Source organism: Pristis pectinata, chromosome 11 (genome assembly GCF_009764475.1).
Source record: "Pristis pectinata isolate sPriPec2 chromosome 11, sPriPec2.1.pri, whole genome shotgun sequence".
NCBI classification, from domain to species: Eukaryota; Metazoa; Chordata; class Chondrichthyes; order Rhinopristiformes; family Pristidae; genus Pristis; species Pristis pectinata.
In genome coordinates, this window is record NC_067415.1 from 43,375,970 (window position 1) to 43,402,974 (window position 27,005).

Below are 27,005 nucleotides of genomic sequence, written 5' to 3' on the forward strand. Positions count from 1 at the left end.
CACAAAGTGTTGTATTGAATCATAAACACAATGCTGATTCCAGTCATAGGTGAAAGGGGAGTCATTGTAAAACTTGTATTAGCAAGGAAAAAAATCTGTTTGGCTTTCCATTCTGCAATAGCAGAATCCACTGCCTACCGGGAGGTGTATTTGCAGATGTTGTTTCAGTGCAAGCAATACCCAGTTTTGATACCTTGTTGTATAACCAACCAGCATTGCCATCTTGGCCATTTGCACAAGTTACTGAAAAACTGAGAACAATCATGAAATAATACTGCAAACTTGCACAAAAATTCTATCTCAGCTAAAAGCACCAAAACATATCCTTTGTTCATTTGTCCCTTTGCAATTGTGGTGTACTGAGTGCTAATAGGCAGCTGATTTGACTGTGAAATGATTTAGTAATTCCTGAAGATTGAAAGATAATTTATAAATGTAAGTTATTTCTCTTTTTAACACGAAGCTGAACCTTAGTGAGAGAAGGAAGAAAACAGAAAAAAAAATCTCCCGAGACCTTCTAATCTTGCTACAGCTGGAACACAAAATGCAAAATTGCATTTGGGCATCTTTGTTTCCTATGTAATTCTACACAAAGTTTAAAGCACTACAACATACAATTAACTCCAAGATTTCTTACCATAAGAAGTCGGTCACCAATTTGTAACGTTCCATCTCTCTGTGCAGCTCCTCCATCAATTATTTTTGTGACATATATACTGTTATCACCAGGGATATGCTGGTTACCCACGCCACCAGCAATACTAAATCCTAATCCTATTATAAAAAAATACTATTTAATATATAAAATTCACTTAATATAAGCAGTTTCCTGAAGTATGTTATGATAATTTTCCAAATTCTTTGTCAATACCTCAGGGTTACTATAAAAGCAAATTACATCAGATTGGACAACACAGTGGTGCAGCTAGTAGAGTCACTGTCTAACAGTGGCAGACACTTGGGTTCAATCCTAACTTTGGGTCCTGTCTACGTGAAGTTTGCATGTTCTCCTGTGATCATGTGGGGTTTTCTCCAGTTGCTCCAGTTTCCTCAAAAAATCCTATAGACATGCAGTTTGGTAGGTTAGTTGGCCACTGTAATTTGCCCCTAGTGTGTAGGTGAGTGGTAGAATCTGGGGGAGTTGATGAGAATGTGGGGAGTATAAAATATGAGATTAATGTAGGATTAGTGTAAATGGATGGTTGATGGTCAGCATGGACTCAGAGGGCTGAAAGGCCTGCTTCCATCTTGTATCCCTCCAAGACTCAATATTGAACTCAAAATGAAACCAGAAATGCTGGGCATACTCAACAGGTCAGGCCGCATCTGTGAAGACAGGTGGAGTTCCACTGGATTATTAATTGAGTGACACAATTATAGGTTCATAGAGCAATACATCACAGAAAGAGGCCCTTCGGCCACTGAGGCTGCACCCCCCATATTACAGTATTTAATGAACTACTACATTAACACTATCCAGAGATTTCTTTCAACAATATCTTAATAGAATAGTACAGCATAGCACAGCATAGGAACAGGCCCTTTGACCCAGGATGTTTATGCTGACCATGATGCCAATCCGAACTACTCCCATCTGCCTGCATGTGGTCTACATCACCCCACTCCCTGCATTTCATGTCCCTGTCTAAATGCCTCTTAAATGTTCCTATTGTATTTGCTTCCACCACTTCCCTTGGCAGCATGTTCTGGGCACCTACCATTTTGTGTAGAAGGTGCCTAGAACAGGCTGCCAAGGGAAGTGGTGGAAGCAACTCTCAGTACAATTTTGTTGAATCCTTTACTATGCGCTTAAAATATATATTCTACCTTGATCACACGAAAATGTTTTCCTTTTGCATTTTGCAAATCCATAAATTCTGTTTTCGACATATTTGAAAGAAGTGTAGATTACTGTGATGTTGCAAGATTAATGTAACCATGCTATTTGGTAACTTGATTACAAAATGGAATATTTACATGAAGGAACTCCTCAATAACGAGAAACACTTAGATGGCAACTGCAACATTGTAGTACAAGCTGCTTTAAAGACAGGAAAGGAGAAAAAACATGGATATAGGGGACAGAAGGTCAGATGTTGAACTATGAAGTAGAAACTCGGAGAAGTGACTGAACGTCTGTTCAAAAGATTTTGTGGATGTTTGAAAAGGGGGAGAGAGAATTAGAGTCAAGTTTACAACCAAGTTAAAAAAAAAATAGAAATATAAATATAACTAAATGTTTGTCATCAATGAAGCGTTTTCCTTCTTCTTCTTCTTAGGTGAGCCCTTGAGCCCCCGGATGACTTGCTTCCACTTAGGTGCTGTAGGTTTTGATAAGTCCAAATTAGGATGGGCAGAGTCCACCATAAGTGGGGCAAGTGAAGCTTGAAGGGGTGGGTGAGTGGAATGCAGTTCCTTCTGTTCTTTGTGCTTGGCCTCCACATGCTCCTGTAACAGAGGCTCAGAGTGCTGAGTGCCTTCCCATGTGGTTCTTTGTCAGTCTGAGCAGTCCTAGACCTGGATTTTCCCATAAGTCAGTGATGATGTTACATTTTTTCATGTTGTATACTATATCATTGAAATGTTTTTTTTTCTATCCTTCTGTAAATTACTTGTTGTGACAGAGCTTGGAGCAGGAGTCTGATGTCAAGCACGTAAACAATGTGGCCGTCCCATTAGAATTAGTCAAATGTGGTTAGAGCCTTGATATTGAGGTTAATGTCCTGGAAGAGGATACAGACATTGGTTCATCTAACCCTCCAATGGATTTAGAGGATTTTGTGGAGATATCGTTAATAATTTGTGGTGCCTACCATAGGTTCTCCATGATTCTGATGCAAACATGAGGGTGGAGAATCACTGCTCATCAGAAGATCGTGAGCTTGGTGCTTGGTTTGAGGTCCTCGTTTTCAAGGTAAGTTCCATTACTGATGTCTATAAGATTGAGGAAGTGATCTACACTGGCCAAAGTCTGTCATCATCTTAATTGTTTGGGGGCAGTGATATGGGAACAGTGTGGCAGGCTGTTCAATTAAGGATCTTGTCTTCCACATGATTATGTGGCCTATTCTTCTATCTTCTTTGAAGAAATCGGTGATGAGATGGAACTTGGCCTCCAAGCACTATTATGTACACTGACATACATATTATAAATGAATTTGAGGTGATATTTCTTCTGCAGTGGAAGTGACCAAACTTAAACAATTTCTTTCTCATCCTGCAGATAAACCACTTGTGCTGGGAACTTATTGGATGCAAAGCATTTCAGCACAAAAATTGGGAAGAGAGTCAGTCTCATGACAAGACCTTACTCCATTGACTCCAGAATGTATTGGGATTGGGTCTATGGTGGATCCGTGGTTAGGATCACAGTTTTCACATCATAGAGGAGATGAAAAAAGGTGACACAACATTGATGAAAGACAAATTTGTAAAAGGTCCTCCATAACCCAGCTCGGTGGACAATGTGTCACATTCATAAATATCATTGGCAGAGATTAATGCTGTTCCCTGAATTTTCCTTGAATTTGTTGCATGCTAAACATCATGTCCTTCATGCCTTTTTGTTGTGTGGAATCCACTTTATACTCTGGAAGAAGCTCTAGGGCTACTGGGAGGAGGAGGATCCTTGCGATGACGACAGGAAGCAGTGTAATTACAACAAATGGATTTGTCTCCCTTCTTGAAGCTGGTCATCACCATAGTATTTTTAAGATCCCATGGTATGATCTCTTCTCCCCAGATGAGGGAGATGAGGACATAAATTCATGCCAGAAGTACTTTCTCACTATGTTTTATACTTTAATAGGGATTTGGTCATTGTTTTCCAACCATTGGATAGCCTTTACAAGTTCTCCCTGGACTTCAACTTGCACTAATATCATTATGTTTATTTTGTCATGTAAGTTATCTATAATTTATCATTTGCTTATGTTAACTTATGTTTGTCATGCTTGTAATGTACTGTGCTGCTGCTGCAAAAAGGTTAATTTTCATGACATTTATACCCTATGTATGCATGCCCATGACAACAAACTTGAACTTGACTCATGTGGTGCTGTGGTTATGATAGATAGAACATTCTGTGATGGAGTCAAGGATACAGACAAATGGAAGGAGAGAACAAAAGTAAAGCCAGAAGTTCAAAAGGTGAACTAGATTATTTAAGGCTGAAACGTAGCTGAAACATCGCCATCTGATGTTGAAATCCAAGGAAAAAGATTTGAATCTGAGTGTGCTTGAGAAACAGGACCCTGTGTAGGTCAGTGACCATAAGGGCAGTGGGTAAATGATATTTAATGCAGTGTGAGATTTAACTGGTTGAGTTTTAGTCAAGTTGAAGTTTACAAAGAACTGAAGATGTCAAACAAGGCATTAAAGAGCTGGAAAAATACACAGCAAGAGCTACACTATATATAGGAACAGAATGCGGTATGCTATGGACGTGGAAGTCACCCATCTTGATGATGGCTGGTATATGGGATTTGAAATTCACATGGTATCAAATAAGGCACAAAACATTTGCACATTCCAGTATAACCTGAGCAAATGGCGGAGGTTAGGGAAGGACTGAGAAGCTAAGGTACGAAGGCACATCCAAAAATTAGAATTTTGTTCTTCCCAATTCAACTTTCACAGTAGCTATGATAAGTGCAAACCACAATTTTCACATAGGTTATTCACACAGAATTTGTACTTCAATTAGTTAAGGTGATCTTAATGGATTTTTTAAGCTGTCAGTAAGAAGTTCTGATGCACTTTTTCATTAAACTCTACTTGAAAAAGAGAGTGAATCAAAAGGAGATGAAACATGATCATACATTTGAACAAATATCGTTGTTAAATTACTAATTCTATGGTGTAAGAAAATTGGCATAGGTTTTGCATTAATAATAATGGTAAGACTTAACGTGTTAAGTTGTAATAACTGTAATGACTTATTATGCTACTAAAAATTCACCTATTTGAGTGGACATAACCTAACTATTTCTGGTAAACTTGATGGATATTCAGAACATTTATCCCATTTACTGTATTTTTATGTATTTATATGAAGGCTATTACAATGAAGTTTAAAGAGCTGAATTTCAAGAGCAGAACTTTTAGATGCTTAGCCACTACCATATTGCTTACTCAGCATAAGAAACTGAAGACAAAGGTCTAATTCTCTGTTCCTAATCTATCAAAACCTTTTATAACTTTAAAGACATATATTAGTTCACATTTCATTCTTCTGCACTAGAGAACAAAAAGGACCCATCCTCCCTGCCAGCTTGTCCATCATTACTTCATAGGTAGAACTTTGCAATTTTAGGTTCACTCTTGAAAAACTTTCTTGAAAAAACACACTCACCAGTGCTCTTTATCCTTTGCATAATTTGCCTATCAGAACTGCAATGGTCATCCAAGTGTGGTCTAATCAAGGTTCAATACAAGCTTGCGAAAATTCTCCACATTTCACTAACTTTACCTTATTTCCTCCAGAAATAAAGTCAAAAGTTTAGTGACTTTTCTATGGGATTACTGACCTGTGTAACAACTTCTAACTATTAGAACATAATTTCTAACTAAATGTGCAAACCTTATTTTTCTTACCAAAATGCAATATCCACACAAATTATATTTCCTATTCCAAAATCTGAACCATCAGTGTGAACATCAATGGTCTTACACTTATTCTTGTGAAAGCCCACTTCCTAACTTCTACATTTTGAATAGCTCACCGTCTTCTGTTCTCCAGTCAGCTGTCCATTTGGTTAATTTTCTCCTGACTCCATACACTTGAATGAATTATTAGTTTATTATGGGCAAATCTTCTACTTAAGAGCCAGCAGTACCACACATAACTACTTGCTACCTGCTTAACAGGGCAGAAGTTTCTAAAAGGGAAGCACAAACCTCCAGAAACTGTAACACTGTGTCATGGTCCAATTGTGCTCAACCTAATCTTCACACGGCTAATATAACTGACATCATTTGTTTATGCAAATTTTTGATGCATATTGGAGGCATTTTGTTCTGTATTCAGATTGAAATTTCTTACTGTATTTCCATTATTTTCTAACTTAAGAGTGCAATATTAAAAACTGGCATTTCCTGGAAACTCGAAAGTGTTAGAGCACCTAACAGAGATCTAACGATTGCATTACAATATTAAGTAAGCTTCTGGCAAAGCAAAAAGTAATAACATTTGTATATTTCTGAGTTATAATAATAAATTGTTTCAATACTTCATAAGGTATGTTACTAAAAAAGCTTCATGAATATATTAATGTTGAAATTCAGTGCTTACGAAAAGAGAATTTTCTTAAACATTATTACCAATAAATGAAAAAAAAGTCACTGATCAATTTCTATAAAATAAAAGCATATTTTTGTGTTAATGTGGTAGATAAACCCATATTTATGGATTAACATGTCATGTAAAGTAGCATTAGTGCAAATAGTCAGATAAATAGGTAATTTCTAGGTCACACATTTCATTCAGACTCATGATTTGACAAGAATAAACCACCTGTATTTGAACCTCTAATAAAAGATTGTCTCTTTAAAATACCAGTAATATTTTAAAAGGAATATTTGGGATACAGACGTGTCAATGTCGTACCCAGCAATATCAAAAGATTAAATTTAAACCATTCAATACATTTCAATTACAAGGCGTCAATGTCTATTATGTTTCCAGTATTTGTTTTCAGTTTGTAAGAATACCTTTAGGTCCTTTTATAAGCTTTATTTCTGTGATGGTTTCCAAAACAGGTCTTCTTCTGCGCACATACAGTTGTACAATCGAACCAGCATCTTTCAATGCCTCTACAGCTCTACAGTGAGATACTTCAGAGACATCAATTTCGTTTACCCGCAGAATGCAGTCATTGACTCTAAACAAGAAAAAATAAAATTAATTTTCATATAAAATTATTTGTTTCTTCAGTTTTAATCTCATTCACTTATGATTGCATTCTTGGAAATGAATGAAGATAAATATAATTAAACAAGCAAAAGTGCTATCTTTTGTCAAGGCGAGGCTTGCTATTAACATTATCACATAAGAATTGGTCAATCAGCCCCTCATGCTTTCTCCACCATTCAATAAGGCCATGACTGATTTAATCACACCTCAACATTTTTTCCCATTCTCTCTTCGTACCTTCCTGGCTCCATTATAGTTCAGATATCTGTCAATCTCCACCTGAATATATTCAATAACTCTGCCTCTACGGCTCTCTGAGACAGAAAATTCCTAAAATTTACAACCCACTGAAAGAAGAAATTCCCTCTTATCTCCACCTTAAAAAGTGACTCCCTATTTTAGAACTATGCCTCATATTCTAGATAAAATAAGATATCTTTATTAGTCACATGTACATTGAAACACACAGTGAAATGCATCTTAGCGTAGAATGTTCTGGGGGCAGCCTGCAAGTGTTGCCACGCTTCCGGCGCCAACATAGCATGCCCACAACTCCTAACTCATATGTCTTTGGAATGTGGGAGGAAACCAGAGCACCCGGAGGAAATGCACGCAGACATGGGGAGAACGTACAAACTCCTTACAGACAGCAGCTGGAATTGAACCTGGGTCGTTGGTGCTGTAATAGCGTTACGCTCACTGTTACACTACCGTGCCTGACCCGGATACCACCACCAAGGGGAAATATCCTCTCAGCATTCACCCTGCAATTTCCCTTAGAATCTTATATGTTTTAATGAGTTCATCTCTCAACCTTCTAAGCCCCGCTTGCTCAAACTTGCTTCATAGGTCAACCACTCCATTTTTGGAATCAACTGAATGAATCTTCTCTGAACTACCTCTAATGCAAGTATATTATTTCCCAGATAAGAAGATAAAAAACTGCACTCTCTTACCAACACTAGATGAGTTTGCATCAAAACCTACCTACTTTTATATTCTATACCCCTTGTGATAAAGGCCCCAGAAACCAAACTTACAAGAAAACAAAGAAATAAGATGGCATCTGAAATTTAGACAGTTCTTTGAGAATAATCTAAAGCACACTTAGTTTATCAGTTTAAAGAAAGCAAGGTGCACTTGCCAAACATTGGTGGAGGAACATGGGAACAGGAATAGGCCATTTAGCCCTTTGGACCTGTTGGGCCATTTAATAAGATCATCTGATTATTAGAGGTCTATAATTTTCATCCTTTAAAATTAGTAACTGACCCAATAACCAGTTCTGGAGGAGAAGTCTAAAATATCCACCATCCATTGCACGTAAAGTAGTTTCTCATTTCACTTCTAAAGTTCCTGGCTCTAATTTTTAGACTTTGCCCCCAAGTCTTGGATAATCAGCCAACAGAGGAAGCTCTTCCTCTCCGTAACTTCAAGGTCCCCACTACTATGTTGTGAAGATAACTATATGAAAATGGTACAGTTCCAAAGGAGATCATTGTCAGATACCAACTGTTTGTTTCCTGCTGTCCAGCCAGTTTCCTACCCACATCAATAACTCGTCTCCATTTCCAAAGCCATCAACCTTAGCTAACAGTCTAATGTGAGGCACTTTATCAAATAATACCAAAAGTTCAAAGAAATAAAATATAAATGTGAAAATAATAGTCACTTCTTCAAAAATTTAATTAGGTTCATCAGCCACAACCTACTATCCATGCTGGCTCACACTGATCAACTGAAAATTATTACTTTGGTAAACCGGAGGGAAGTAAATGTGACACCACTATTTAAGAAAGGAGGGAGAGAGAAAATAGGAAGTTATAGGTCGTTTAGCCTGATATCATAGGGAAAATGCTGGAATCTATAATGAAGTATGCAATAACAAACACCTCAAAAGCAATAATAGCATTGAACAGAATCAGCATGAATTTATTAGAGGAAAATTGTGTTTGGCTAACCTGTTGGCATTCTTTGAGGATGTGACTTGTAGAAAAGATAATGGATGTGGTGTATTTGGATTTTTCAAAAGGCTTTTGATAAGGTCCCACTGAGTTGTTCCACAAGTTTAGAACACATGAAATTGCGGGTAACATACTGACCTGGATTGAGAATTGTTCTTCAGACTGAAAGCAAGAAAAGGGAGTAAGCAGGTTCTTCTTAAGTTGGCAGGCTATGATTAATGGGGTACCGCAGCAATCAGTGCTTAGACCCCAGCTAATCATAGTCAGTATCAACAACTTGGCTGAGGGAACCAAATGTCATGTATCCAACTTCATGGACAATACTAAACTATCAGGATTGTGCTTGTGGAGGAGATAGAGTCTTCAAGAAAATATAGACATGCTGAGTGATTGGGCAAGAATATGGAAGATGGAATATAACATGGAAACTTGAGGTCATCCATTTGGTGCATAAAACAAAAAAAATCAGTGTTACAATCATGAGATATGGCAGTGTTGATGTTCAAAGAGATCTTGGTGTCCTTATACACAAATCACTGTAAGCAAAAATGCAGATGCAACAAATGATTAGGAAGGCAAATGGTATATTATCCTTTATTATGAGAGGATTTGAATGCAGGGGAAAGCAACTCTTACTGCAATTATATAGGGCTTTGCTGAGCCTATACCTGGAGTATTGTGCACAGTTTTTGTCCCCAAGAAATGTGCTTACTATGGAGGGAATGCAGCAAAGAGTCACTAGATTGGGTCTGGATTCACTGGATTACCAGGGACAGCAGATTTCCCATATGTTGTGAGATTGAGTAGATAAGGGCTGTATTCAAAGTTTAAAAGAATGTGAGGAGATCTGATTGAAACTTACAAAACTTTTAAAGTACTTGACAGACTGGATGTAAGGAAGGTGTTTCCCCTGGTTGAACATTCTAGGACCAGGGGCCATGGTTGCAGAAGAAGGGGAAGGCTATTTAGGATAGAGACTAGGAGAAATTTCTGGATTTTTGTTTACCTTGGAGAGCTCTGGAAGTTCAGGCATGAGTTTATTCAAAACAGAGGTCTATAATCTTTTTGGATATTAATGAAATTAAGGAATATTGGGATACTGCAGGACAATGATAATCAGGTAAAAGATCAGCCATGACCTTAATAGATAGCAGAACACGCTCAAAGAGCCAAATGACTTACTCCTACTCCCACTTATTATGTCCATATGTTCTTATCACACTATATTTATAAACTTGAGTATTTCCCAACAACAGATGTTCAGCTAACTAGTCCATAACTCTCTAGTCTTCCCCCCTCACCTTTCTTGAATAGACAATATTCACACATAATTTTTTTAAATTATTCTCAAATGGAGAGAACAACAGAAACTGATAGCAAGGGCGTCTGCAATTTTTTGACCTACATTCTGTAAAATATTTGTATGGAGACAAACTGGTCCTGTAAATGGGGGAATCAGAAGGCCACGTGGTTCCTTCAACCTGATCAACATTCTAAAAGATTTTTGCTGTTCTGAGATTTGAATTCAATTCCATATTCTTTCCTATTCCAATATGCCCCAACTCCCCTTTAGCCCAAAAAAACCATCTCAGCCTTCAGTACATCTAATTAGTCAGCATCCACAACCCTCAGGGTAGGAAATTCTAGAGATTCACAATCATCTGAAAGAAAAAAAACTCTATCTCATTTCAGCCTTAAGCATTTCATCATCCTGAGACTGTGTCCCCTGTTCTAAACTCAACAGTGAAAGATCTTTTCTGTATCTAATCCATCTAGCCTTCCCAGTATTTTATATTTGCTGATGAGATTACCTCACTTACCAATCATTCAAGAGAATATAAACCCAATCTGTTCAATTGTTCCTTACAGAAAAGGTTTCATCCAAGAAATCAATTGAGTGAACCTCCTTTGCAATGCCTTCAAAACGTGTATTCCTTAAATAAGGAGAGTTAAACCATATGCAATAGCTGTGCTTTTAGCCTCTATGAATGCAACTAGACTTTTACATTCTATCCCCCTTGAAATAAAGGCCAACATACTACTTTGCTTTTATAGTTGTAGATGTTGTACCTGCAGGCTAACTTTGTGTTTTTTTTATGATATCCAGATCTTTTCCAACATCAATATTTAATGGCTGCTGACAATTTTAACAACATTCTTCTTTCCTCTACAGTACATACATCTCGACCTCCTCTTAAGGTTTGCACCAGGACAGAAGTCAATCTGCAGAAAATTCAATTCCCTGCACATGATCAAGAAATGGATGAGCATACTGAAAACATCAAAGGTGAAGTGTTCCTGACAATCTTCCAGCTAGCGTGTTGAGACTTGTGCACCAGGTTTAGCTACATCTTACATTTCAATGCTGAACTTTATTTCCACGAGATTCACTCATGTCCAGACTTCATTACAGCCTTCAAATATGGACCAAAAAGCTGAATTCTAAAGATTAAGAGATACTTACTGTTCTTGACAGGCAGTAAGGCAGCATGGTATCAAGAAGCCCTTGTAAAATTGAAGTAAATGTTAACAGGGAGTAGGAGGACTTTCCACTAGCTGCGGATGTACCCAGAACATTAAAAAAATTCAGTTTTTGGAGACTAATCATTTCAGCCCCAGGACATCTCTGTAGGAACTCCTCAGGGCAGTGTCCTAGGCCCAACAAAAAATCTGCAAGAGGAACTCAGCGGGTCAAACAGCAATTGTGGCAGGAAAGGAATTGTCAATGTTTTGGGTTGAAACCCTGCATCCGGACTGAGAGTGGAGAGGCAAGATGGCCAGTATAAAGAGGAGAAGGAGAATGGTGAGAAAGGAGTCCAAGGTAATTGGTGAAGGAGTGTAAGATGACAGGCAGGTAGTGCCAGGTAGGGGAGGGGAGCAAGGGTGGAGTTGAGAGACAGTGGCAGGTGAATGATACATGGAGGCAAGCAAAAAAAAAACAAAAATATACAGATAGAGCAAAGTGGGCAGAGGGGAGTGTGAAGATTGGAGATAGCTGCTGGAGGGCAATAAGCAGGAACACAAAGGGATGGGAGGAACACAAAAAATGGGAGGGCTGGAGGAGGATTGGAAGGAGAGTGGTTTGGGAAAGGGGGTGGAGAAACGCCAGCAATTCCTTCCCTCCCACAGATGCTTTTCAGCCCGCTGAGTTCCTCCAGCAGATTGTTTGTTGCTCCAGATTCCAGCATCTGCAGTTCTTGTGCCTCCAGTGTCCCAACCACCTTCACCTACTTCATCAATATTCTTTTCTCCCTCCTTCTGTGTTCATAAGTGAGCATATTTGCTGATGATTGCATGGTCTTCAAGTCCATTTACAATTCCTCAAACAATAAAGCTGCCCATGCCCATATGCAGCATGACCTGGCTAATTCAGGCTTGAGATAATAAGCGACAAATGATATTTGTGCAACACCATGATTATCTCTTACAAGAAAGAGCCTAAACACCTCTCCTTGACATTTACCACTACCAAAATCTCTGCCATTAAGATCCTATGGGCTACAATTAACCTGAAATGTAACCAGACTATACACATAACGATGCGCTAAATCTATGGTAATTTGCAGATGATCCCATGATCATTACCATAGAAGTTGCATTTTTTAAAATTTTAACTCCTAACTTTTACTCTTTGAACATCACCTCTTGCCTACTTTTTCCCATATTCCTACATTGCTGACCCAGAACAACTAGAACATCTCCTTTCAAGATAATTTGCAACGCCCCTCACCTAGGCACCTGGTAGGCAAAATACCATTTGAGCTTCTGAATTCTATTTACAAAGGATGCGATCCACTCTCCCCTTAATTACTGAATTCTCTACCAATACAACTACTAGTTATCCTTTGCCTCCACTGGACTCCATCACGCATGTTCAAATTTCTCCAGAAATCAATATGTCAGATACACAGAGGACCTGGAAGGAAAACTGTAGACTTTATACGATAGGCAGTTTGGTTCCCAATTCTTCATTGTGTTTTTTTACTTCATTGGATAAGAATCCTGTAGCATACAAATGATCCAATTTCTAGGTGCATATCTCTTCAATTTGACAAAATGTCTTTATAAAACATGTGGAAGCCACTTTATAGACTTCCATGGACTCTGTCTACAAACAGCAATTTTTCTTGCCTTACAACCCTCCGAGACACTTGCACTCCTCCTACTCTGGCATCGTAACCATTCCTGGTTTTAACTGGTCCACTATTTGTACTATGCAATTCCTATTTTAGTTTCAAAATGTTTGCTTTACTGCATTGATATTCTCAAGAAGGAACAGAGAAAGAAAATCCAGTAACGCATGTAGTTTACCTGAGCCGTCCATCTTTAGCTGCTGCTCCACTGGGTATAATTTTAGTTATAAATATCCCAGGGTCATCTCCAATGTGAGGATTATCTGTGCCTCCTGCAATACTGAATCCCAGGCCAGAATTACCCTGTCGGTAAAGGAAATGGGAGAATTTGATTCAATCCGATTTACTGACAAAATTCAGAGGAGAAAGTCTATCTGTACCATGTGCTCCAAAAGGAACATACTGTGAATTCTGGAAGAAGATATGGTGAATGCTCTGTAATAGCTTACTGTCTTGTGACTGCATCCTAATCAGGCTAATCGGAAACTTAAGGGGTCAACATAAAATAAGGCTTCAATAACAGTAGTCTCTACTGCTTACAATTGGTGCGTGTTGGCATCATTGCAATATGTCCAGAATACACAGTGGCTAATATAACCAAAATAATTCAAAGATTTTTTTAAACAAACGTGAAGAAGAGCTCACAGCAAATGAATGAGTTCTCAGGAGGAAAGAAAGTGGGGTATGATGTTAACTAGATGTGACTGAGCAACATTTTCAGAGTGCTCCTAAAAATTATTAACAATTGAGCAGTTTCCATTATTGTCAACTGATAGGTTTAAAATAAGTTCAGACCAATCTATGTTATAATTTCTTGATCCTACTTTTGGTTGTAACATCTACCTGTTTACACTACATTGAGATTCTGATGGGATACTTTTATTGTTGATTTACCTGAAGCTTGTTAGAATTAACTATTATAATCTCACAGAAAGCAATTTATAAAAATTTAAATGTGACTTTTAATCCAAAGCAAAAAATGTTCATCAAAAACATTGAAGTGAATAGAAATTATGGGTCTTCGGAAAGCTATTTCTTACAAATATTAATGAATATATTCATATCAAATTAATCACGATGTAAACACAATTAAACAATTTTATGAAGAATTCAAGTACATTAAAATAAGGTCACAAGAATTTCAAAGCAAATAACTGATCAGGAAAGCAAATTGGTTCATTTTAGTTCATCCACCCACAATTTAGCATTTTATTCAGCAAGTCTCTTTTAATTTAATTGTTAACCATTTCAACAGCATTCATATCTACACATATTGCCCATTTTTTTCCCTATTTACTGTTCATGTTTATCTTTCATCATTTTAGTCAATAGTCTGTTTAACTAATGCAATTTTTAAATAGTGCACTCCAGTTCCAGAATCCCTCTGAATTTTGTTTCAATTGCAAACATATCAATTTAAACTAATTGTAAATCAGAGACAGTGGTGATGCCTGAGACCCACCGCTCAATAAGATGATATTATAAATTGATTACTTAGAAAATCTACTACATTTGTTTTTTTACTGCTATTTTTATTTGGTACATTGAAATATGATAGACTAATTGAGCATCTGATCCCACAATATTTTAATCATATATGTCTGAATTACATCTGCATATGCAATATTTATATTTCACACCTTTTCATACAAACATCTTGACGTAAATAATCCTGATTATTACGATGGGAAAATCTAACTCAGAATGTCCCACCAATTGCCATACACCATACCCAAGACAGGCTCAGGAAAATAAACTGCTACAAAATAGTGCTACATTTGTTTACAGGTTTCAATTTGTGCATATTTCAGTTCTTAATTTCAGAATAGTAGAACAAATTAATCAGCTGTTCACCCATTTTTATTTTGATTATCCTTTAACAGCTTTGTCGCATTTGACAAGCATCTAAAATTTGCTTGCAATAGATTACTTGAAGTAAGGCAGAGAATAGCTCAATGAGAACAAAGAAAGATTATTTGTTCATAAAAACTCTCAGCTGAAAATAGACAATCAAAAACAAAATAAAACAGAATGCATTTTATTTTCATATGAAAGGAATAACAAATGCTCGCCATCTTATAGAACAAAACATCTTTTGGTGTGGTAGAATCCGAAATCACAAATTTGCTGCAGCAGCTTTTCTTTGAGAGTAAAGTCACATCAGCAATTCTTAAAAATATGCAAAGTGACATTGGAGATCATATTGAAAAGGTCACTATTTTTTTTGAGGTTGTTAGACAAATGAATTATAATTAAAACCTTTGCTGGAACATGTTTACTAGATTTCTAAAGTGGTAGACATTTTTGTACAGTTAGAAATTCACTGGTTACATAATCATGAAATAGCAGTAGGTATACCTTACTTTATTCAGGCAACAGAGAAATCAGAAATAAATAAAATGCTACTAAATGGTCTCCAATTTGACTTATGCATTACAGAAATAGATACTGAAAGCTTGCATGTTGCCAAATGTAACCTCTAATTGACACAGATTGTAAAGTGAGCTGGAACGAGTTCAGGAGACAGAACCATGAAACCCATTGTAAATAATAAAATCTATCTCAAACTTTATGAATAGGATCATGATGTATTTTTCTCCTCCTTGTTGACCTCTTTGTGGTGACTGACGCAGTTGAGTACACTATACTCTGCTATTGCTTTGTCTCTGTGGTACTGACCTTGCATCATTCCACCTACCTGTCCAGATATACTAACTATGTTTTAATCAATGGCTTCTCTTCCTGCCATACAACATCATTTCTAGTGTCTCAAAGAATCAATTCTTGATATCTTATTTTTCTTTTTTCAAGTACTAATCATGGATTACATTACTTGCTAGCATGAGGTTAATTTCCAGGATATATACTGAAGGAAAGCATTACATTCTCTACTGTCAACACTCTGAACAACAGCATCCCAAACTAAATCCTATTCTCTATATTGTTCACAGATCCCAGTGCATTAAAATAAAATTAATCAACCTAAAATCCATTCACGGGCTTCATCTTCTTCTTCACATATACATCCACCAAAGTCATTGATCTATCCGTTGGCGGGCGCAGTTTTGTTTTATTCATTTTCAGCATCTGGGCAGCAGTGGCAAGACCAGCAATTACTACCCATCCTTAACTACCCTTCAGAAAGTGATGGTGAGCTATCTTCATGAACCACCACCATCTGGAGAGCATTTAGGGATGGATAATTCAGGTGAAAGCACTCTCACCATGTTATTAGATAGGGAATTCCAGGATTTATATGGAGCAATGATGCAGGACCAGTGATATACTTCCAAGACAGTATGGTGTGAAATTTGGAGGGAAACCTGCGGTTGATGGTGTTCCCATGTACTTGCTGCCCTTGTCCTTCCTGGTTGGACAAGTTACGGGTTTGGAAGGTGTTACGAACCAGCAACAAAAGAAACACTCCAAGTCATGTATAAGTGTTAAAAACTACTTTATTAATAACTACTTATGATAATAAGAAAAAATAAAAGTAAAAATGTTAGAATGCTCGAAGTAAAAATGTTAAATCTTAAACATTAACCCCAAGAACTAAACTCTTAGTGTGTGTGTGGCAAATTCCCAAACTCCAAGTCCAGGAATGGTTCTCAAAGTTCAGTTCAGCAAGCCATAGGGTGAACCATGAGCAAAGCCTTCTTCAACAACCACCATTGACTGAAGACAAAACGTAGAGAGAAAATAGAGAGTAATTATGAAATCCAAATGTTCCACGATGGAACCCAAACGACACCTCAGTGTCTACTCAGCAGTGACTACTCCACCACTTCTGCCTCACCCTGAAAGGCTCTCGAATCGTGGCCGTCCACACAAATATCTGTTTCCTTCTACAGGTTAACGACAAAGTGAACTCCACTGCTTTGTTCCGAAGTATCTGCCACCCCGAAAGGCATCTGAGATGTGGCTGTCCACACAAATACCTGTTTCCCTCTACAGGTCAACAACAAAGTGGACTCCACCGGATTACTCCAAAAATCCATACGTGGATTGTAGTGACAGGCACAGTCACTGTTTTTCATCCATCAATAGAGACTAGCAGGCTGTTGTCTCTTCCTCTCTCCTCTCTCTTTCTCCTCTGACTGATTCCAACTGACTCCTTTAAAAACATCATTACGTCCTTTATCTTCTGTTGTTGTAACCACGCCCACACACACACACACACCACTATGCTCTATCTTAAAGGGACATTCACCAATAGTAACCCAGTTTGTAACGGAAGGTGCTATTGGAGTGGCCAAGGCAAGTAACTGCAGTGCATTTTATAAGTAATGGCTTGGATGTCAATCATGTAGGCTGCTTTGTCCCGAGTGGTGTCAACTTTCTTGAGAATTGTTAAAACTCCATTCATCAAGGCAGGTGGAGAGTATTCCATCATGCAGTCATCATTCTAATCATTCTCACCTCACCTATACAATTCCACTCTTTGGTCTATGATTGGAACAGGGATTGGAGACAAGATGTCCTGGAAAAACCCAGACTTGGCACTGTGAGTGCATTATTGATGAATGACTGTCCCCTGATAGCACTGTCAGTGAGAGCTTCTGTCTCTTTGCTAATGATTGTGAGTTAACTGATAGGACAATAATTATCAGGATTGGATTTTTCCTGCTTTTTATAAACAGCACATACCTTAGCAATTTTCCATATTGTTGAGTAAATGCTAGTGTTGTAACTGTGATGGAACTGCTTGGTTAGTCACAGATATTTCTGAGGTGTGTCACGAACCAGCAACAAAAGAAACACACTGAGCATGATTCAGTGTCAAAAGCTATTTTATTAATCACTACTTATGATTATACGTAAAATAAAAGTAAAAATGTTAGTATGTTAGAATTCAAAAATGTTAAACCTCGAACGTTAACCCCAAAAACTAAACTCTTCGTGTGTGTGTGTGTGTGTGTGTGTGTGTGTGTGTGTGTGTGTGTGTGTGTGTGTGGCAAAGTCCCAAACTCCAAGTTCAGGAATGGTTCCTCAAGTTCAGTTCCGCAAGCCATAAGGTGAAACATGAGCAAGGGCTTCTTCAACAACCATCGTTGTCTGAAGATAAGACGTAGATGTAGAAAAACATAGGGAGAGTAAATACGAAATCCAAATGTTCCACGATGGAACCCAAGCGACACTTCAGTGTTTACTCGGTAGTGACCCTCACCCCGAAAAGCATCCGAATCGTGGTCGTTCACACACACAAATACCTGTTTCCTTCTACAGGTCAGCAACAAAGTGAACTCCACTGGATTACTACCAACTTCCATACATAGATTTCAGTGGCAGACACAGTTATAGTTTCTCATCCATCGATAGAGAAAACTAGCAGGCTGGTGTCTCTCTCCCTTCTCTCTCTCTCTCTCCTTCTTCTTCTGACCTCTTCAACAACGTCATTACGTCCTTTATCTTCTATCAACGTAAGCACGCCCCACACACACAAACACACACTCTATCTTAAAGGGACTTTCACTGAGTCCCTAACAGGTGCAGCTCCTTAGTATCTCAACTAGGATGCTGTCTATTCCCATAGGTTTCACTGTATCCAGTGTTCACAGTTGTTCATTGATAACGTGGGGTGAATTGGATTTGCTGGAGAGTGGCTTCTGTGATGTTGAGGGATCTGAGAAGGAAGCCGAGATGGCACTATTTGGCTTTTCTGCCTGAATATGACTGCATATACCTCAGTTGTGACTTTAGCACTTAATTGCTTGGCCTGCCACATGTCCTTAATATGAAGGAAGGACTTTATTTTCACAAGGACTGAGTGGCAGTCATTTCTACAATGCTATTGCAGACAGATACACCTGCCACAGGTCTATCTTTAGGATTGATTAGGATCAGTCAAATATTTTTATCCTTTGTGTTGGTTCACTCACTTCCTACTGCAGACCCAGTCTAGCAGCTATCTCCTTCAGCATTCAGCCAGTTCAGATGGTGATAATGCCATGAAACCACTCTCAGTGATCAATAATGAATTTCCCTGCACCGAGTACATTTTGTGCCTTTGCTACTTTGAGTGTTTTTTGTTAACATGGAGGAGCACTGATTCATCAGCTGAAGAGGACAGTAGGTTATATTCAAATGGAAGTTTCCTTGTTTCTGTTTGGCCTGATGTCATGAGTCTTGGATCTGGAGTCAATGTTAAAGATTACAAGCCTATCCCTCCTGCCTGTTATCACTGAGCTACCACCTCTGAGGGGGGTATGTCCAGCTATTAGAAGACCAGTTCAGCTATTAGGAGAAGACCAATCCAGCGATGGCAGATTGCCTGCAACATATGATGCTGTGAATACAATTAAGTCAGGACTTTACCTGGACTAGCCTTGGAATAACTCTCCCAATTTAGATGTCAGTCCCCAGATGTTGGTGAGGAGTACCTTGCAAGGTCAACTGGGCTATGAGGTCAATACCAATACTCCGTTCAGCATTATTCTTTCTCTTATTGAACATAGATAAAATTAATGGTACAATTGTGTGGCTTGCAAAGACCACTTCAGAGGGCATTTGAGTGCCAACCACGAGCTGGATCTGGAGTCACACGCAGGCCAGACCAGGTAAGAATGGCAGACTTCCTCCCCTGAAGGACATGTGTGAACCAGATGGTGTTGGTTTATTTGCTGAATGATGAAAGCAAGATCAGCAGTCAGAAAAACTCCTAGAGTAGTGATGAGGATACTCTATAAGCTTGTTCTACTTCAACAGCAGCTTTTTATCCTTTTCTATATCTTTCAACAGGTTCAACTATGAGTTATGGAACTCTCTATTCTAACCTCTCCCCACTGCTCACCTGTTCTCCAAGCTACCAACTTCTCCTTTCATTGATTTACATTTGCTTCATTATCCATTCTTGCTCTTCTCCTTACCAAAGCTTCTTCAAAAGAACTTCCCAAAGCTACAAGCTCTAACATTGGAAAGGATAGCAAGCACATGGAAACCAACACCCCCAGTTTCATCATACCCCATCCCTTCCCTCCCCAAGCCATACAATTTCCTGTTTTGGAAATACATTGCTGTCCCTTCCTTGTTCTTGTGTCTAAATCTTGGAACTCCCTACCAAAATGCTCTGTGGGATACCTTTGCACATATACTACATCAGATCAAGGAAATGGCTCACTACCACCTTTTCAATGCAAATTAAGAATGGTCAACAGGTGCTCGCCACTTCCCATGAAATGAATAATAATATATTTGTTAGCTTCCTCCACACAAAATCTATCCTTTTTATCTTCTGAGTTTGATTAGTTTCCTAATAATCTTAAATATCATGTTAATACTATTTTTACGTCTGGTAACTTTCTGGTAATACTGAGGCAAAGTAATTAGTCCATATTCCTGATTGTACTGTCATTTCTGTGAGTTTATCACGTGCACCCTTACTGGCTCTACCCCTATCCTGATCTTTCTTTGATAATATATTTGTAAAATATATTCCTTGAAAAATTCTCTACTCCCCTTTGGTTCTCTAGTGGATCATGAACTGTTTTCCAGATTTCTTTGCATACCCTTTGTAAATCTTCACCTTCAGTTTTACTCTTCAATTATCATTCACCCATACCATTTCATCATTGGCAAGTCCATTCATATTTTTGTGGAATGTATTTTCTCTGAACTGTACTACCTTTTTAAGTACTGTCCATTAATTATTTAATCCCTTTTTTATATCAATTATTTTTACAGTTTAGCCCCTCTGGTTGCATTCTTATCTCAAAATTGGCATTTTTTTCCCCCAATCTTTAGTCCTTGTCAATAATTATCTTACATTTTATTATGTTGTAAACACAATTGTTTGGAAGATCTGCAATACTTACTTTTTCTATCTGTTCTGATTCATTTCCTTTAATTAGATTCTTTAGTACTTCTTCTGAATGTTAATAATAATCACTAAGTATGATCATAAATTATTAAATGTGCTTCCTGTTTAGTTTCCCAAGTATTGCTATAGAATAAAAAAAACATCCAAAGATGTTGAAACTCCAGTTCAATCTTAGCAACATTGACATTTCATGTAGTAAAAGCACAAGTAACTGGGAAAAGTTATTATTCAATTGCCATTTAATTTTTTTGGCAAATAGAGTAAATGCAAACTAAAATAACTAAATTACAACATTAATTTATCTAAAGAATTATATAAATTTCAGCTGATATGGAATTCCAAATATCTCTCTGCTTTTGCATTAATAATTCTTAATCCCAATGCATCTTGTGAAATAAATAATGTTAAATTTTTAAAATTATTTATATAAAAGTATTAAGTGCAACTATCATAACCCAATGTCATCCATGAATTGCAAAAATAATCAGCTAGCATTGTAAGATGAATGTCAAACCATGTTCCAAACTGTGTACACAATAAGCATATATAAGAGACCATTTTAACTCACTCGCTCCAACGTGATTTCTTCAAATTCATATTCTATTTCTGTTCCATTGACCTGAATGCCAAAAAAAACTAAGTCAGAAATTAATTTAATATGAAAACAGACAATCTGTACAAGAACTGACCTGCATTTAAATTATCTTGAGCATTGAGAAATTGAGGTCAAGCAATATCTGAACAGTATTTACATTTTCAAATATACCTTTTCCCAAATACTTATGACAACTAAACATATACTTTTCTCAAGTACTGGGAACAACTATTCAAAATACTATGGATTAAATTGTCCCAGATCTGGTCTCCTGCCCACACACTTGCACTTACTTTTTTGATGCAGAAGGCTGGATAAGCTGACCTCTCCACAGTGACAGATGCCTAGTGAGACAACATGGCAAGAAGGCCGAAGAATTGTAACCTGAGAACCTGCCCCAGGAATGCTGCAACAGCCTTTGACAGCCCTAACATCAGCTATGTACTGACAAAGTTCATCATTATGGCAAAATGGAGCTGAAGGAGCAGGTATTAATGTGACTCAAAATTTGGTCAATGATGTGGGGATTAAAGAAGTCATAGACAGAGAAGGATATAGAGATTTCGGAGATGCCCATAATGTAGACTGTGGTGGTTAAGGACACAACCACCAATGCTGTGTCATAAATAGAAAGGGTCCCAGGAAAATGGCTTCAGAGGATTAAATACCAAACATTGGAGTGTTTTCCCCTTGTTCTCCATTGATCTCTTTGATGCCACACTAGGTCAAATACTCTCTGGATGTCATTCTCACCTCAGCTCTGCATTTGAAGAGAAAAACTGGTAGAAAAACTAAAATACCTTTTTTATACTGGAATTATAATGATTTTATGTTCTTTATCCAGAGCTAAGTGAGCTCATAAACAATGTATCATATCACAATTCTGCAGTCCTGCCAAGCCTAGTCAAGCATAATGATGGACATGAAACAGACAACAGAAGGAGGAGCTGCAAGAACCCATTCTTGAAGAGGGAAAATGATGCCCAGTATGTAGTGCTAAAGACATGGTTGGAGCATTACAACCACGTTTAGCTCTATGATCAAGAGTATGATCCATCTCAGCATTCTTCTCAGATGCCAGTCTTCAGCCAATTCACTGAAGACACTGGATATAGCAAGGTCATAGCACCAGATAACAGCATGTTCCAGACTTGTGCTCCAGAATATAGCCACGCCTTAGTCAAACTGTCTAACCACAAATTACAACAAAAGCATCTACCCAACATTGCAGTCGATTACCCAGATATGTTCTCTTCACTAAAAGTAGAACAAATCCAGTATTTCTGATTACTGCACACTTATCTACTGTTGACAGGGAAATAAAATGGCACCTGTTGTCAATAGTTGATCACCTATGCCCAGCTAGCTTTCAACAAGATCACTAGGCTCCAGACCTCATCACAGCCTTGGCACAAATATACACCTGTGCTGAATTGCAGAGGTGAGGTGAAAACAATATCAAGGTAGTGTTTGATTATGTGTGGAATCAAGGAAGCCTGGTAAAGTTGGTATATCCTGGTAAACCCAAGTAAAGCTAATGGACAACAAGGGGAAAACACTCCAATAGATGGGATCACACTTCATAAAATGGGGGATGGCTGGGGTTGTCGGATGACAATCATTCAAGCCTAAGCATATCAGAGCAGGAGTCACAAGGTCATACAACACAGAAACAGGCACCTCATCTTGTCCATCCCAACAATCAAGTACCCATTTATACTAATCCCACCAACCAGCACTTGGGTCCATAGTCTTCTATATCTTGGTGATTCAAGTGCTCAAAAAGAAGTTCAGCAAGGCAGTGATATAGGCCCAACCATCTTGAACTGCTTCATCAAAGAACTTCCTCCCATCATTAGGTCAGAAGTGGGGACCATTCTCTGATGACTGCACAATATTAAATTTCATTTGCATTTCCTTAGTAAGTAAAACAGTCTGCTCTTATATTCAGCAAGGCCTGGACAATATTTAAGCACGAGCTGATAAATGGCAAGTAACATATGCCTTAGAAATCATCTCATCTTTACCATCAGTGTCCAGTCTCTACAAAAACCTCCTCATACCTTCACCTGGAATATGACCCCACTAACAAACACCAAGCCACTGTTTCCTGGACTAGTACAGATGTCATCAGATCAGAAGATCTCCCCTCCACAGCCTCCAACTTCATAGTGCCCCAACCCCGTATTGCCCGCTTCTATCTCCTACCTAAGATCCACAAACAGGACTGCCTTGGTAGACCAATTGTTCCTGCCTGCTCTTGCCCCACCAAACATATCTCTTCACACCTTAACTCTATCCTGTCTCCTCTTGTCCAGTCCCTTCCCACCTATATCAGGGACACCTCCCATGCCCTCCATCTTTTGACAACTTCCAATTCCCCACCTTGACCAGTCTCTATTAAACAAACCTTCAGATACCTCGCCTACACCTCCTCCCACCCTGTCTCCCACAAGGATACCATCCCCTTCTCTCAGTTTCTCTGTCTACATTACATCTGTTTTCATGATGAGGCTTTCTATTCTAGGACATCTGAAATGTCCTCCTTCTTCAGAAAACTTGGTTTCCCCTCTACGGTACCTGATGAAGCCCTCACACACATCTCCTCCATTTCCTACACCTCTGCTCTCACACCTCCACACCACCACCCTCTGCCCAGACAGAACAGAGAGAGAACTTCCCTGGTCCTCACCTTTCACCTCACTGGTCTCTGCATGCAGCACTTAATCCTTCATCACTTGCCAGTTCCAACCTGATCCCACCACCAGCTAGGTCTTTCCCTCTCCTCCCCCCGCCCCCTTTCTACTTTCCACAAGAACCACTTTCTCCCTTCTAGTGCCTCTTAGAAATACCAAGCATTGACCATCTCCAACCAAAGAGTCTAATGATCTACACATTACTATTACTGTTTCCTACATTATCAAAATCCTAGGGATCACTACTGACCAGTCACATAAATACTGCAATTACAAAAGCAGGTCAGGAGCTGGGTATCCTGATGATGAGTGCCTCATCTCCTAACCATCTTAGCACCAGCTTTAAGATGCATGAATTCTCTATATTTGCATGGATGAATACAACTTCAATAACACTTAAGAAGCTTGACATCATCCAAGGCAAAGCAGTCCTCTGGGTTGGCACCCAATCCACCATCCTTGGCATTCATTCCCTCCAATGCCTTTACACCATTGCTACACATGTAGAATCCAGTAAATGCACTGCAATCACTCACAAACTGCTTCTGACAGCATCACCCAAACCTGCAAACTCAGCTGACAAGAATGGTAAGGGCTACAGGTGAATGGGAGCACCACCACTGGTAGATAAGCCTCCTAGTCACTGGTACTCACTATTCAATGGCATTGTGGAAATACCTTCAAGAAGGTAGCTCACTACCACCTTCTCAAGTGCAACAGGGGTGGGTAATAAATAAATAAATAAAATTAATAACAAAAATGTGGCTGCGTTGTTGTATTAATACCATCTCCACACTTTTTTCCTAATTGGGTATGACCTACTTAGACATTCTCTCAGCAGTATTACTTGTTATTCACATACATAGAAAAGGAAACCTGAGGCTATTATCACTAATTCAGTGTAGAAGATAGAACACCATTTGAAAAGTTTCATTTAAGTTGCTCTATCTGTGAAAAAAGTATGAGCTGATTATTAGAAGGAATATAAACGAGCAGTCATGTCAAGGTGATAATATATCATGGATAACTTACATATTGAATTATGTAACTTTGTAAAAATATAAGTAAATAATAATACCCTGATAGCATAATTTTTATCACTGAGGCTGAGGACATTCTTAGAGTCTCATTTTCCCATTAGCTGTTTAACAGACACACCATTAGATGTGGTAAGATTGCATATCTTCAATCTGATCCATTGGTTGTGAAATTATTTAGCTCTGTCTTTTCTTTGCCATTCAGCATGCGTGGTGTCCTGTGTTGCACTTTCATAGGGCTAGCATCTCTTTTTTTTAAAGCTGCATCTGATTTTGCTTACACTCCTTCTGCAGTCCTCACTGAAGCTGAGTTAATCTTCTGGCTCGATAATTATAGTCGAGTGAGGGATATATGCCAGGCCATGATGTTAGTGATTGTGGTGGTGTATATTTCTACTCCTGGTCTCCTTCCACACACCCCAGACACATAATTGTTCGACTGAACAACCTGCATCTCCACAATGCCAGTGCATTGGTACATGGGGTAGAACCAACAACCCATGGTTGCCATGAGGCAAGCAGACCAACCATACATTCAGTATACTCAGTGCAGCAGTTCTTGTTTGCCACTGGATTTATGCCCTAAATCTGGAAGAAACAATTGGGCTTCTGGTTTCTCTTTAGTAGCTACTTTGCAATGCATTCTGCAAGATTACTCTTGACTCTGTGTTCCCTGCCCTTTGCCATGAATTTCCAAGATATCCCTTAAAGGAGGTTTCACCTACTGTGGGAGAGTGACAGACAGAAAGTATGAAATAGTGTTCTATGGGGATCCACGCTGAGTCCACTTTGGCAGCGTATCAGGGATCTTCTCAATGTTTATGTATATCACATCTACTTCATTGTGCTTGCCCACTCTTCCCATGACTTCTTTAGAGAATTTATCATGCTATTTTCAGATGGTTAAAATGAAACAAAACTGCTTTATCTACACGTGAACAAAATGCAGGATGTCAATGTTAACATCAAAATAATGCCTAATTAATTGGAGTATTAAGTTTCAATATGGGAGTCATGACCTTCCAGTGGGTCATGGGATTAAAAAAAATAAGAAGCTAAAATGGATCAAACAAGGGTCCATAGTGTGAGGCTCAAGGATTGTAAATAACAAGTAGGAAAGAAGCCTGGGGAGCCTTGGGGGAGGGGGAAGGGTGGGACTTTGGAGAGGATAGCATGGTTCTACAGACTGGAGAACTACACATGCCGCCTTCACTCTAAACCCACCCTCGATAGAGGCATATAATAGTGAAATGTTTTCTTTCAACACTACTTTTTTAGGATTTCCTAAAAAATCCTTAATCATTCAGTTTCACACAATCTTTTATTCTGCATCATTTTAAAATTCCCCATGATCAATCTTTTGTTTCACTTTGTTCATTCTCAGGATGTAAGCATCACTGGCCAGACCAGCATTTACTATCCATCTTTAGTTATCTAAATAGTTTTGTTTATGCAAGAGAATAGCCTTTAAGAGTCAAATCTGCCCTTAGTTAAAGCTAAAAAGGCTAAGGGAATAAGTGAGCGCACCATTCATCATTTATTCATAGTTCATTTTATGAATAATTTAAAATTTAACAATCCTTCCTAGAGAAGAGCATATTTGTTAACCTCATGTCAGCAGCTTTTCTTCACCCAAAATCTTTTAATGTTGTATACATTCTCAGTACATTTGAGTGGAATATTACTTAACAGAATCAGAAAAATACAATTTCCCTAAGTTAGCCTATATTAATGTTTATCTCTGAAAATAAATAGCATTGGTGACACTTTGTTTTTGGTTTCTTGGCACAGTACATACTGTATATGGTTAAGAAAGAAAAATTCAAAAAGGAGTGATGATTCTGGTGCACT

The 27,005-nt window shown here is 38.3% G+C and overlaps 1 protein-coding gene across 3 annotated transcripts in view; it reads right to left on the reverse strand.

The window, feature by feature from the left end:
• dlg2 (discs, large homolog 2 (Drosophila)) overlaps nt 1-27,005 on the reverse strand; it is a 567,102-nt gene that overhangs the window by 295,534 nt on the left and 244,563 nt on the right. For all 3 annotated transcript variants that reach the window (XM_052026014.1, XM_052026016.1, XM_052026015.1), the window contains exons 9-12: nt 21,395-21,445; nt 13,189-13,313; nt 6,712-6,881; nt 638-774 (exon numbers count right to left, since the gene is read on the reverse strand). In XM_052026014.1, the coding sequence (XP_051881974.1) occupies nt 638-774; nt 6,712-6,881; nt 13,189-13,313; nt 21,395-21,445 (483 nt within the window). The remainder of the gene's footprint in view (nt 1-637; nt 775-6,711; nt 6,882-13,188; nt 13,314-21,394; nt 21,446-27,005) is intronic.